At 40.0% G+C, this 14,888-nt stretch overlaps 2 protein-coding genes across 4 annotated transcripts in view; one reads left to right on the top strand and one right to left on the bottom strand.

The window, feature by feature from the left end:
• RGL1 (ral guanine nucleotide dissociation stimulator like 1) overlaps positions 1-6,256 on the bottom strand; it is a 248,238-nt gene extending 241,982 nt beyond the window's left edge. The window contains exon 1 of one of the 2 annotated variants that reach the window (XM_044387870.3): positions 5,793-6,256. The gene's annotated coding sequence lies outside the window, so the exon portion shown is untranslated. The remainder of the gene's footprint in view (positions 1-5,792) is intronic. The other variant, XM_057315608.1, reaches the window with a different exon arrangement.
• Positions 6,257-6,451: 195 nt separating this feature from the next.
• Positions 6,452-14,675, top strand: ARPC5 (actin related protein 2/3 complex subunit 5). Of its 2 annotated transcripts, XM_026509206.4 has the most exons (4): positions 6,459-6,796; positions 9,160-9,232; positions 11,314-11,490; positions 13,299-14,675. In XM_026509206.4, the coding sequence occupies exons 1-4, from the start codon at positions 6,654-6,656 to the stop codon at positions 13,359-13,361; spliced, it is 456 nt and encodes a 151-aa protein (XP_026364991.1). In that variant the 5' UTR covers positions 6,459-6,653; the 3' UTR covers positions 13,362-14,675. The 2 variants fall into 2 exon arrangements, with proteins under 2 accessions (XP_057171335.1, XP_026364991.1); XM_057315352.1 differs by lacking the exon at positions 13,299-14,675 and having other exon boundaries at positions 6,452-6,796; positions 11,314-11,633.
• Positions 14,676-14,888: the final 213 nt, after the last annotated feature.

The raw sequence follows: 14,888 nt of genomic DNA on the forward strand, positions 1-14,888 counted from the left end.
TTGGGGGCTGGGGAGAGGAGTGGGGAATGGGCAGTTATTGCAAGATAAAAAAAGGTCTGGATATGGATAGTAGTAATGGTGGTACAATTATGAGAATGTAATCAATATTACTGAAAGGTACACTTAAAAATTGGTTAAGACAGTAAATTGTATGTAATGTCTATTTTGCTACAACTTAAAAAACGTTAAGTAGAATTGTTCATTAGACCTACTGATCTCTTCATATACTAAAAAAAAGTGACATCTTTTGTGATAGACTAAATACTAGGTAATAGGCTCTATGTCTAGTCTCAAAATACTGAGATAAGGTGGGGAAAGTTCATGTGTACCTGAAAAACAAATGTCTTTTAAAAAATCACAATAAGAAGATTTTTTAAGTTCACAGTTTAGAGTTCATTTCAAGCTATTGAAAAGCTCTGTGTAGGTTTATTTGGACCCTGATACTTAGTTATATCCTTATTTTTATCACAAAGGTAAGCAGTACACTCGGGAATAATGAGAAAGACCTACTGAAAGCAGAGATTGGTGATTAAAAGCACAAGTTTTGGAAAGTGACATACCTAATTACCATACCAGCCTGCCACTTGCTAGTTGAGTATCATTGGCTGAGTTACATAACCTCTCTCAGTCTTAGTTTCCTCATCATAAAATGGACACACTAACCCCTAAGCCCTAGAGCTACTCTGAGGATTAAATAATGTAAATAAAGAGATTGTTGACCAAGTCGAACACAAAACAAACATCAAGCAGTTGCCATGGTTAATAAACTATTACTAGAATAAGGATAGATGGAAGAAAAAATAGGAATTGAAGGATCTTTCAAATTGTATCAAAACTATAAATTTCAGGGGCGCCTGGGTGGCTCAGTCGTTAAGCGTCTGCCTTCGGCTCAGGTCATGATCCCAGTGTTCTGGGATCGAGCCCCGCATCAGGCTCCTCTGCTAGGAGCCTGTTTCTTCCTCTCCCACTCCCCCTGCTTGTGTTCCCTCTCTCACTGGCTGTCTCTCTCAAACAAATAAATAAAATCTTTAAAAAAAACACTATAAATTTCATTTTCAATAAGAAGTACAGATATATTACTAGCATTTGTAACGATCAGGTTAGGGGAGAAAAGAAGTTTGATTTTAATATTTTGCTTAAAGCAACAAGAGAAGCAATAAGTCCATGGTCATGCAAGATGTTAAAATAATTGTAAGAAAATATTTTGCACAAATTTTGCCAAAAAATTGGCAATCTAGATAGAATGCATGATTTATTATGAAAATACAAATTCTAAAATTGACTCAAAAAGAGAGAAAAACCAAACAAGTCAATAACCACGGAAGATAGAGATGATCAACGATCCTAACCCTGAAAATATGAGCAAGTCCAAATAATTTTGCAAGCATATTTTATAACTCTCAAAGAAAAAACAGCATAGTAATTTTCTTTTTCTTTTTTTTTTTTTAAGATTTTATTTATTTATTCAACAGAGATAGAGACAGCCAGCGAGAGAGGGAACACAAGCAGGGGGAGTGGGAGAGGAAGAAGCAGGCTCATAGCGGAAGAGCCTGATGTGGGGCTTGATCCCATAACGCCGGGACCACGCCCTGTGCTGAAGGCAGATGCTCAACCGCTGTGCCACCCAGGCGCCCCAGCATAGTAATTTTCTATTCAAACTTTTCCAGAGCATAGAAAAGAAGGTGGAAATCTTCTCAATTCATCTTACAAAGCTATACTAATCCTAATATCAAAATTGAATAGAGATGGCACAAAGAAATACTATGGGCCAGTATCACTTATGCATATTGATTCTGAAATCATGTAAACAAAATATAAACTAATCGAATCTATCAAGTAATTAAAATAGTAGCCACAATCTACTCTAGAAATGTGAGAATGGTTCAGTGCAAAAATATATATAAATAGGGGCATCTAGGTGGCTCAGTTGGTTAAGCCTTCAGCTCATGATCTCAGGATCCTGGAATCAAGCCCCACATGGAGCCCCTGATAGGGCTCCCTCTTTCTCTGCCCCTCCCCAATCCCCCCATCTTACTCTCTCTCTCTCAAATAAATAAAATCTTTAATATATATATAATTCATATTTATAAATTAAAAGACAAAAAAATAATACAGTTTTTGTTCCTAGGTCCCTCAAAAAAAGCATTTGATAATTTCAGCAGTCATTCCTAAATATCCTAAAACAACAGGAACTGTAAACTGGTAAAATACCAACACCGTTTCTATTAAAATAGAAACAAAGAGATGCCTAATATCACCCAGTTTTTCAACATTGTTTTTGAGAGTCCAACTAATGCAATAAGATAAATGAAAGTGATATAAATATTAGAAAAGAAATATAAGTTATCCTTATCTCAAATATTATGATTATATACTATGACAAGAAATGCAACCTTAAAACAACTGTTAGCATTAATAAGAGATCCCAGCAATGGAAAAGAATACAGAATAAATAAATTTTTAAATCCATAACTTCTCTTTATATTATCATAAGCAGTTAAAAAATTAAATAAAGAGTCCCATTCAAAACAATGTTTAGGGGTGCCTGGGTGGCTCAGCAGTTAGGCATCGGCCTGCGGCTCGGGTGGTGGTCCCAGGGTCCTGGGATGGAGCCCTGTGTCAGGGAGCCTGTTTCTCCCTCTCCCACTGCCCCGCTTGTGTTCCCTCTCTCACTGTCTCTCTCTGTCAAATAAATAAATAAAATCTTTAAAAAAAAAAAAAGCAAAATAATGTTTAACAAACAAGGTTTATGGTTTCATTTAGCACGAAACGTTTTTCCTGAGACAAGAGTATGGATTAAAAATTTTTAATCTTAGAAGTACTAACATATAAATAAATAAAGGTCCCACCGTAAAATAGTTCACCCTATCTACTCTACCTTAGTGAATAATCATAAAGCTATATAAAGCTAAAATAAATCACAAAGCAAAAATTGAAAGTTTGGAAGGCTGGTGGTTCAATACAGAACCGGTTCATTTGGATATTATGTACAAGCATTAGACCATACTATAGTCTAGGTAACATGGTAAAAAATCTTTTTATAGTGTAGTAATTATGTTGCTAGAGAACAGTGGTATTGCATCACCATTACCAGAACTGAAATTTACTTATTTATTTTATATTTATAACATACGTTTGCTATATTTGATTAACAGTGGCCTCGCTTCCATTTCATTGCTGTGGGATTCAATGTCTTCATTTGTTAAGTATTTAGTGGCAAGGCTGAGGAAAAGAAGCACATGGTAGGTAGAGCACTCAGCTTAAAATATCTGAAAAGAAAGACCTATTATAAAATAGTTTTATCAAAATCCTTTCTAATTAAAAAGATCCTTCACTCTATGCATTATCACAGATAATAAAAAGGAGCTCCATACTATCACGCAGCATTAACCTTGAGAAAATTCAGATTTAGTCTTACTTAAGTATTCAACCAAACCAGGTTATTTGCACAGTAAATAAAATGTCTTCAAACCTTATGGATCCTTTATTTCAGTGATAAACACTCATTTGGAAAATTAAAATAGGGAGAATAATATTACCTAAAATGAATTAAGTATTATGATTAACATAAAAAATTATAATTTACAAGAAAGTGGAATAATGTGTATTATCTAATTAAAAGATAATTAAGAAGAGGCTTCTACACTCACACACACACACACACACACACACACACACACACTGCCCTAAAGCTTTATAGATTTAACTGTTAGCTGATTGGGGTAGGGAGGAAATTAATGTATCCATTAAGAAATACTCAATCTCTAAATATGATTGTAAAATTGTCAGATTATTAATTCATTGGACAGAAATGTGTTGCACACCTACTATGTACTAGGTACTTATCGTTGTGAGACAATAAAAAAACACCACATTAGAAAAGGACCTTTTTGACATTATTACATCTCAAATGTATTATGCATTATGCCTGAGAATTAATTATATTTAACACATTCAACATATAGAGCAAATTTCTGAGTAATCAAATCAATTATACCCTTGAGCAACTCGATTTTTTAAATTCCTCTCACTATTCCCTTAAGTTGATTTCTACGCCAGGATTCTTTCCCAGTTCTAAAATAAGAGAATAGAGACATTTCCTAAATAAGACCTAATACAAAAGAAGAGAAATGTAAGAGAAGGGGTACATTAGTCTTAAATCTTTGTTTCTGTTTGCTCTCAATAGCGCTTCTAATGCTCAATTTTCTCTTCAAAGAGAATCTTGATTTAGAAGAACAAAAGAGTACAATCATCTTTAACATCAAAACAAGTATACTGTTTAGCTCTTACCAAAGTTAGCAAAAGATTGAAACTGGGGAAGAAATATTAAAACAAATCTTTATTGTAAGTTATATAATGCCACTCATCATAGTAATGGTCTGATACTTTGGTATATGACTTTTTAAATAAGTATTACCAACAGGTAGAAAATTTTCCTTTGCTCTCTGAAAACAGATCATGGGGGAGTTTTTGTTGTGTGTTTGCTCATAACTTGAACGCCAATTTAACGAAATGTCACTTCCACCACCTAAATGATATATTTTCTAGAAGGGTGATTTAATTGAGAAAAGAAAAATGCCATATTGCTTCTTCCTTCCAAGAAGAAAGAATGTATTACATTCCTGTGAACTCTCTCTCTCTCCATATATTTATAAACATATATATATATCCACATACATACATATATACATATGTATTCATGTCAATGTAGATATATATATATACATATGTATGCATATCTGTCCAACAAATGTTTGATTTTGAGATCTCTCTTCCTTTTCTTACTGATTCATTATGTTCACCGTGACTTTCAAACTGCCTGCCTTTCACATTCTATTCATTCATCAATGAATAATTGAGTACCTGAATGTATTGAGTATCACCTGCATGCTTAGCTTTATGTCAGATGTAAAGGAAGATACAAAATAAATATAAGACAAGTTTCTGCCCTCCAGAATCTTCTGATCTCTTCCAAGAGCAAGATAAAACATGATATATCATTAAGTAATTCATTAAGACTAGTGCTAAAATCAATGGTACAGGTAACACGCATTTTACATTTATGTAGAATTTTAGAGCTTCAGAACACCTTCCTGTACTTAATCCTCAGAACAATCTTGTGAAGTACACATTATTAGCTCCACTTTAGCAACGAGGAACCTGAAATTCAGAATTTTAAGCGGCATGCCTCAATCAAATGGATTATGAGTGGAAGTCAAGACTTGAGCCAGGGTTTTCTGATTCTAAGTCCAGTGCTCTTTTCAACACACAGGAAACCAAGGATTGGGGTATTAACAGGGCAACAACCGGCTTTCTGCTAGACGTGGAATTGTACCAGACCTGAGACGATGTCAGGAAAACATAAAGCTATCTGAGCAGCATCCAGCTGAATGTCCAAAATAATTTTATTCTGCAAATATTTGTACTTCAGTGTACACAGCACAACTACCATTTCTTTAGTGGGAGCGCCTTTACCTCCTCGGTGAGAGCTTCGCTCTCAGAAATGAGAATGTCAAATGTAAGGAAGAGCTGGCCTAGCAGGATCATATAAATCTTAAGTCACAAATATAAATCTTAAAGATCTGGTTTCTACTAACCCTCACACGTTTTGTTTCCCCACAGCACCGGAGAGCGTAACTCGCCCCTATCCTTTTCTAGCATTCTTACTCCAAACAGCCACTTATTTTAAGATGTCAGTGACTGACCCTACCCCAAATTCCACAGGTTCACCCCAGTTTTGCCACCCCAGCCACTGACCAGAACCCTCCTCTCCCTCCAAATGGATATGATACCTAGTTCAGGCTCTGCAGGTGCCGTCGGGATGCTGTCACACAGCACTGTCAGATAAGATATGACCTTTCGACTCCGTCCTTGGGGACCTCCCGCTGGCCGCGCAGCGTAGTTCCAACCCCGGGAAAGGGGCTCTCGGCTCAGGAACGCAGCCACCAGCAGTGCACGGTCCGAAGTGATGTCTCTGACAACTAGAACGACGCTGGGCGCCCGGGAGCGCATCACTCCGCCCCATACTCCTGCGAACTGCAGGGGACTTGGTCCGGCAACCAATCCATTCCACCTCACAGGCAAGTCCGGGCCAGCCGGACCTCACGCAGGACCCCGATGACAGGTCGCTGGCAGCGGCGGCGGCAGTAAAAGCCACCCGCCCCCAGTGCCCATAGCCGCCAACCTAAGGACCCCCAGCCCAGGATGGACCGCAGAGAAGCGTTGCTATAGAAACCCCTTGGCGATCACGTGACGCCCTCGGACGACCAATTGCCTCTTACCTCTGCTGGCGGCACCTCTTTCGGCCCTCCCTCCGGCCCCGCCCCCTCCCGCCCCCGCCTCCTTCGCCCAGCCCCGCCCCTTTCCTGCGGAGAGCCCGCGCCTGCGCACTGCGACCAGCGCGCTCCCTCCCTCGCGCGCGCTCCCCGGGGAAGAGTGGGGGCGGCGTAGGAGGCTAGAGAAGAGCATGAAGCTGAGGAGGAAGGAGCGCCGCCAGCGCGCAGGCCCAGAAGCGCCCGAGCCCCGGCTGCCGGCGACGCCCCAGAGCGGAAGAGGGAAGTGAAGGCGCCAGGTTGCGGGTTCCTGGTGGGCTACGCTTACCGAGGTAGTGGCAGTAACCGAGAGGAGGCTTTTGCCACCGGTCCGGATCGGGGATGTCGAAGAACACGGTGTCGTCGGCCCGGTTCCGGAAGGTGGACGTGGATGAGTACGACGAGAACAAGTTCGTGGACGAGGAAGACGGGGGCGATGGGCAGGCCGGGCCCGACGAAGGCGAGGTGGACTCCTGCCTGCGGCAATATCCTTGCGTCTGCCGGCCTCCCTTCCCCACCCCGCCCCTCTCCCGGGACCCCGCCGCCCCCGGGGCAGGGGCGCGGAGCTGCCTCCAGCGGCCCATGACTTAAATCTGTCTCTCTGGGGTCCCCCCTCTCAGAGGGCAGGGATACTCCCATTTCTAGCCGAGTCGCTTCCAGACCGCAGGGTCCCGCCTCGGAAACTTGCCCTTCCCGGCGCGCCTTCCCCGCCCCGATTCCTCAGGTTGTGGCCGGAGTTGCTGCCTCCGGGAACTGGCGGGGCCGGCCGCGCCTTCTGGGCGCGGAGAGGCGGGGGGGAGAGGGCATCTGGTGCTGCCCTCTGGTTCTCGGGGGCGCTTAAGTTGTCGTCCGCAGGACGGTGATTGCCGGAGTCATATTGGCTCCAGAAATTTGTGATTGGGAGGAGCAGGCTGCTTCTGTTGGGGTGGTGATTGGGTTTGGGAGCGTTAGGAGAGTTTATTCCCTGCTGGGAGGGATGGGGCGGTTTGCAGAATTGGGGCTCTCTGTCCTTTTAGCCCCAGGGCCTTTTTTTTTCTTCATTAGAGAGAAAGGAATTTGGCAAGATAAAGGTTGCTAGACAGCTCTGTCTTTTGTTAACCGGGGGAAAGGGAGTGAGTACAAAACAACCAACTCCCAAGAAGGAAGCTTGAAGGCTTTTACCTGCTAAGCAAGGGACAATGGAAAGAAGACAGGGATTACAAGTGGAGAATCCCTGGAAATATTTAAAATAAACCCCAGTGAATAAAATAGATGATGAATAAAATAGACGATGAGTCATTGTACAAAGCAGAATCATTTTTGTAATCCTGAAATCGTTTCCATTTCAGTTAAAATGTGGCTGTCAGTTCCTGGTTTTTGTTTTTGCATATTTGAATATTCATAAATTTTAGTGAGCATTTGCATCACATCTTTTTTAGAAAAATGTAAATGTTGCCACAACTAATGCTGTAGTTTTATAGAATCTCAGTTACTGAATTCACTCAGTTCTAATTATTCTTGAATGTATTCATACGATAGGGAAGACTTTTAAACCCTTTCCTCATCAATGTTCTATTAAAGTATAATGGGGAAATATGAGTGAAAATATTGGTTGTAACTATATCTAGTCTTAAAGGCACCTAAAATACAGCACTAAACATTTATCAACATACAGATGTTTCTTTCATTTCCACAACTTTCACAGCTGTTGCTATTTTGCATTATTTAAATACTTAAACGCTTTAGGTCTCAAAAATGAGCCAGTCTGCAAAAGACATGCTTTTCTAGAAGTTCGGTAACCCTTGAAAATAACAGCTTACCACCAGCTGTAGGTGTTTTTTGTTTTGGGGGGTTTTTTGGTCAGACCTTTTTTTTTCTTTTTTTCTTTTTTTTCAAACATAAGCAATGAACATTATTCTGTCTGAAAACGTTCTTTGTGATGGATAAATGATGTTTTGTGAGCTAACTGTAGGTTGCTGGTGATGACTCTTAACTGGTACTGCTGTATCCGTATAATGAATCTGCTTTTAAATCACTTTATCTTAAAATAAAAGGATATTGTCTCTTCTCTTGTTGCAACCAGAAGAGACAAGGTCTGGGTCAGGCACTACAATGGAGGAACAAGTGAACTCTGTGTGGTTTTCCTTTTAGGGGAATGACTGTATATTCTGACAGTCTGATTGGCCTTCCGTGTCTCGTACTTGCTAACTCACTGGTGCTTTCAAAGATTAAATTTAATAGGTATGACCTAAAACAGTTTTAATAATCTTTATGAAATATAAGAGAAAACATGCAAAACAGAAAAATTAAGCTACTTCCTAAAGGTCATTGAATTATTAGATCTTTTTAATGCCTCTTTTCGTTAATACTGAGATTGCTGATGGATATCATTTAGAGTGCTAGAATTATCACCAGCATTTTCTACCACCATTTCACTTCCTATAGAATGTAATTCTAGCAAAAGTTTCTTCTTTATTTTTCCAATTAGAATCACATAAAAAGACATTTTGGTTGAGGATATGCTGTTTCATTTTGGGACCTAATAATTCTAAGATATATATAATTTTTAAAAAATATAACTGGTTAATGTTTGCATGTGTGTCTTACTGGAAAATAAAAGCCTATCAAAGTGTTCATTTAGTAATTAGAGCCAGACAAGAGCTGGTCTTCGCCTTACTACGTTCTCTAGTGTTTTCGGTATTTTACATTTGATTGACATCCTTGAAACCAACATATTGAGTTTTCCAATATTGAACATAGTGACCGTTTTTCTATGTATAAAGTCAAGTCTTAAGAACCAATGATACCTGGTAGTTACAGTTCTTTGCCAAGGGCTGCCCTTTGCTGCTATCCCCTTAACCTCCGTCACAGGAAACATGACAGCCGCCCTCCAGGCAGCTCTGAAAAATCCCCCTATCAACACCAAGAGTCAGGCGGTGAAGGTAAGTCACAGACACACAGTGATCTCTGCTGGTATCTTAGCATTCTTACCAAAACCCTCTGAAGTATCATGAAATCAACAAATATTTTAACCATTTACTGTCTTCGACATGGAAGGGCTTACTATGTAGTTTGATAGATAAAAATTTACATATGAAAAATAGCACTCTAATATTGAGTTATGGTAAGAGAGATCATTTTGCTGTGTTTAATGGAGACACTCCAGTTGAATTTAAACAAAGGCCTGAAGGATAAACAAAACTTTTACAAAATAAACAGATTCTGTTTGGTTGCTTTTTAGAAATTTTTCTAAATTATGCAAGTATTAAATGTTTATAGAAAACTCCGAGAAGTGAGGGGACAAAAAGGGTAATATCCCACTGCCCAGAGATAATAGGTTATTACTTTTTGGTGTTGCTCTATGCTTATAGACCTTTCATACTAGTTGTCTTTTGTTTTGTTTTTTAATAAAAATGGAGTTTTACAACTGGATTTTTTTTTTACAATGTACATAAACATCTTTCCTTGACAATAAGTTTATTTCTATAAGCATCTTTTTTTAATGGCTGCGTATAGATATGCTGTGGTTCACATATAACTCATCTCCTTTTGTCATATATTTAGATTATTGACCTTTTGTTGTAAACAGTACTGAAATGAACAATTTTGGGTAAATTGTTCATTTTTTCCTTTGAATGAATTCCTAGAAGTGAATCTGGGTTTTAGAATGCACATTTTTTAAGGCTTTTGGTAAAAGTGGTATTGCCAAATTGCCCTTCAGAAAAACATGCGTTAGCGTTCCCGGCAGCAGTCTTTCCGGAAATTCTGGAGAACTTATTTACTAGTTGTTTAAAATGAAGCCCAGAGCCCTGACCCCATTGTCTGTAGGAACCCTAAGGATCTCTTTAATTGAGTAGTAATAATTTAGGTAAATGCATAATAATTATCTAGGCAACAATGAGAGGAAACATTTTCTTTGGTTTTTGAAAGTGGCAAGGGACGTGCTTGAAATTTCAATTTTACCACCTTCTGCTTTTATATGGGTGAGTTTTTATCACAGTTGGTGGGTGGGAAGTTATAGCTGTGGTTGTTAAGAGTATTTTTCTAAATTGGCTAATTGCCTAGTCTTTAAACTAAAGACAGCAATAGGTGGTGGAAACATTCTGTAAACTCGTGATGAGTAGGAACGCCAAAGATACTACTCTTTCTTGAATAGGTGAAGTGAAATTGTTTGAAAGGGTAAATGGAGTGTTCTCTTTGCTTGGCTTCATGGGTGAAAAAATAACTTTGCTCTTGGAGCAGCCTTTTATCAAAGAAAAATCTTCGTAAATGAAAATGACTATATCTTATATATTGACTGTAGATATGAAACTTAAAACAAGTCTTAAAAGCTTATTTTTATTTATTATTGAAGGATGGTTCAAGGTAGAACTGCATTTCATTTTTTCTGTCTTCAGAGTTTTTTTTTGAGGTCAAGAAGTAAAATTTAAATATCGATTCAATAAAATGGGCAAGTTATCACATCTCTTTGTAAGCAAATCCTTTCAGCTCTCCTTCAGACATGTCTGGAATCTGCCCCCCTCCAGTGCTCCCATGCTCGCCAAAGCGAGCCTGTATTATTACAGTTGCTTCCAAACTGGTCTCCCGGGTTCTGCCTCATTCCCTGCCCCCCACCAGCCCCACATCAGCTTATTCTCAACATGGCAGCCAAAGGGATCCCATCAAAATACAAGTCAGGTTCCATCACTGTTCTCGAAACCTTCCAACATCTTCTCATTTCTCTTAATGAAAGCCAGAGTCCTCCCAGTGGCCTGTGGGGTGTACCTGGTCTGTCTTCCCACTGCCTCTCTGACCTCCTGTCCTACTATTCCACCATATTGCTCTGGCCCCCAGGGAGCTTTTTGCTGTTCCCTGACCACCTGAACACCCAGTAACAGCAGTTGTTCTTTCCTCCGTCAGAAACACCCAAGGATTCTTCGTTCTTGTCCATCAGGTCTTAAATGTCAATGTCGCCTTCTCAGTGTGGCCTTTCTAGAACAACCACTCCACACACATCGTCTAAATGTTCTTCATTTATCCCCAGGATCGAGCAGGCAGCATTGTCTTGAAGGTGCTCATCTCCTTTAAAGCGAATGATATTGAAAAGGCAGTTCAATCCCTGGACAAGAATGGTGTGGATCTTCTAATGAAGTATATTTATAAAGGCTTCGAGAGCCCCTCTGACAATAGCAGTGCTGTGTTATTGCAATGGCACGAAAAGGTGAGTTATGAATTACAAATTGCTATGACTGGCTCCTTTATATTAGAAAATAACAATATACCTTCTCTCACCTAAATGATTATTTTGACTTCTTGGCTGTACATCTTTGTTTTTACAAATAAATGCATGAAAATGAAAGTTTAGATTTATGCTTACTAGCCTTGGTCTTCAGAGATTCTGATTTGCAACACACATTCAGTAATGAAAACACACAGTAAAGAGAGAGTAAAACTCAACCTTGGTCAAGTCACTTGATGGCTCATACGCTGTCAATTAAGAGAGCTCACTTTACCAGACCTCCCCATTTTCCCAAGACAGACCCAGTTTATGCCTGTTGTCCCAACGTAATTATGAGTAGTTCCATTTCACCCCCAGTGTACCAGTTGGAGAATAATGTATATAGTCATCCTGTTCAGGAACACTTTCCATTTGCCACTCACTGTGATTAGTTGATGTTTCATTTAGGTCATATAATGAGCCTAGGCGATATCCAAACATCTTTATCATCCTCAGTGTAGAGATGAAGAGCCCACTTAAAAACCTAAGCCACCTGGTTTCTGTCCAGTCTCAGGATCGTAGCAGCCATCGATGGAGCACTTACTATATTCCAAGCACTTTATAAATATTCACTCCTTTAATTCTCATAAAGATACTAGGAGGGAAAGCTTGCTATCATTCCTCTTTTGGTGGAGGGGGAAACTGAGGCACGCATTAAGTCTTCATTGCTTCCCAACGTCAGTCACCAGTCCTTGCCAGTCTGTCTGCTAAATAATTCTCCAGCCATGCACGTAGCTAGCCCTCTAACACAGCTCTTTGCAGCCTCTCTCCCAGTCTGTTGCTGTAACTTTCTACACGGCCCTCCACCTACCAGTTCTGCCTCCCTCAAATCTGTTCTCTGCCCGGTCGCCAGAATGCCCTCTCTCAAATCCAGACCTACCATGTCAGTCACCTGCAGAATGAAGCCCAAGTTCCCAAGTGTAGCTGCTCCTCTTCTATGTTGTTCTTTCCCACTCTGCTCCAGCAGTGAGCAGCATAACAGTAGCTTTCCCAGAACACACCATACGGTTTCGCACCTCTCGACCTTTGCAAACGTTTTCTCTCTGCCTGAGTGTCTCCTTACCCAGTGCACACCTCTGTCGTTGCATACATTATATTAACATCTCCTTAATAGGTCTGTCCCTTCCCAGTAGACCAGAAGGTACTATATCCCTGGCATCTAGCGCGGTACCCAATACACAAAAGTATTCAGTACGTAAGCTAGAGCTTTCAAGTCCTGATACTTACTCGAGACTCCCAGTTTTTGAAGGTAAAATCAAAATTAAAGTTTCTGAGTTCTTAGCTATTAAGTAATATATTCTTAGCTTGGGGGAATAAAAAGAGTCTGACAAACTGGCTAATCTAAATGGCACTCAGGGTAGTGGATCCCAGTTTGAATTTCTTCCTGACAGTGCTAAGAAGAGGGCAAAATGAACGTCCTAAATTTACATGTGAGCACCTGTTTTTTAGGCAGGCACACGCTGTAAGTCTCTAAGAACATCCTGTTACGTGAAAACAACATACTAGAATATCAGCTAGTGTCTCACTAGCATGTGGGCGCACGAAGCAGGGACTCCGAAGGTGGTGTGGGTTGCCGTGTCCCCAATGCCGAGAACAGTGCCTGGCGCTTGATAAGTGTCCGAGAAATGTGTATGAAAGTTAATCCAAAGCCAGTAGCTGCACACATTCCTTCTTTAAGGAAGATGTTTTACTTGGTATGAGAATTGACCCTTTATGATTCTGTCAGCATTTATATTTTGGGTGTTTTTTAGGCCCTTGCTGCTGGAGGAGTCGGGTCCATCGTTCGAGTCCTGACGGCAAGGAAAACCGTGTAGTCGGCAGGAACTGGATAGTCTGTGGGTGTGGGAGTTGCTGGTACAAAGACCAAAACAACCAAATGCCACCGCTGCCCTTCGGGTAGCGTCTGTTCTCTCAGCTTTGCCTTCTTGCTTCCTTTTTCATGTCCATAAAGAACAAAATCACATATCAGTTTTCCTTTCATGAAAATTGGGATAATACAGAGGAAATGTTTGAACAGGAGTGTTTCATGCTCTCAGAAACGATTCCGGTGTGTACCTGTCTATAGATAGTATAATTTTCCTTCAAGTGTAATTGTGCAATTTTAACCCCAGTTGGCTGATGGGGTTTGGTTTTGTTTTGCTTTTTTGTTTTTTTGAGGTGTTCTGTTTTGTTTTGTTTTTGACTAATAGTGAAAAATTTGATCCGAATTGGAGGCCAGTTTCCTAACTCATTGCTAGCCAGGAAATGATCTTTATAAAAAATATATTTGAGAAACTGGCAGCTGTTAACATTGCAAAACTGGACCATAATTCCCTCATTTAAGCAAAATGTGTTTCTGGAACAAGTGGTGGGTGAACACCACTACCACGTTTTGGCTTTGTTCCTGCTTAGCTCCAGAGCACGTGAGCTTAAGTACGCTTCTTCCTCTCTGCATCCAATAATCATGGCCTCTCGATTTCTTTGTGGTCTCCAGGGTCCAGAGCAAGGACTCTTGCTCTACAAAATGTATCTATGAAATGCCAGCGCCTGTATGGCACAAGCATAAAACTTTGTTCTAATAATATGACCCAATTTGGGGAAACTACTCCAAATGAGAAAAGATGTGGAAACAATGATGAAGTTCAAACTCTGGGCAGCCTCTGAATGAAACGCTATTTTCTTTAGAAGTATCATAGCTGCCTTAGACATTACAAGGTATATAACTAGTGTTTAATATGCCCTATAAATGTCTTCAGTGTTCGTCAGGGTAATTAGGATCTTAAAAGATTTGGTTCAGATCCAGACACATATACGTTCTGTATTTTGCTCAGTGGTTTTTAAAAAAGGAAGATGCCACACAGCAAAAAGTGTTTACTTTGTTGGACAAACCAAATCGGTTCTCAAAAAATGACCGGTGCTTATAAAAAGTTATTAGTAACTCCAGAACAAACCACCTGAATGCATATGACCAAGAGGGAAATCAGCCTGTGTTTAGTATTTACATTGGACACCAGTTTCCTAATCACTGTCTTATGTGAAAACTGGTGGAGAAATTCTATAACCTCTTTGCTGTTTTTGATACCTGCTTTTTGTTTTGTTTTGTAAAAAGATAAAGTTCAGAAAATAAAATGTCAGTGTTGAATAATTTATTTTTCTACTCTTATTTTAATACTTACGAACGTATGGTTAATTAGGACGGAAGATTTCCTGTTTTCCCAGGAGGTTATGGTACTCTTGACAAGAAGTAATTTGCTACGGAAGGTTTCTAAAACTCTTTTATTCACATATAAAGGAGTGGAGTAAAGGAGAGAGTCATCGATGGTGGCAGGGCACCACCGAAGCCTTTGGAATGAGTCCATAGC

Source organism: Ursus arctos, unplaced genomic scaffold, assembly GCF_023065955.2.
Source record: "Ursus arctos isolate Adak ecotype North America unplaced genomic scaffold, UrsArc2.0 scaffold_2, whole genome shotgun sequence".
Lineage (NCBI taxonomy): Eukaryota > Metazoa > Chordata > Mammalia > Carnivora > Ursidae > Ursus > Ursus arctos.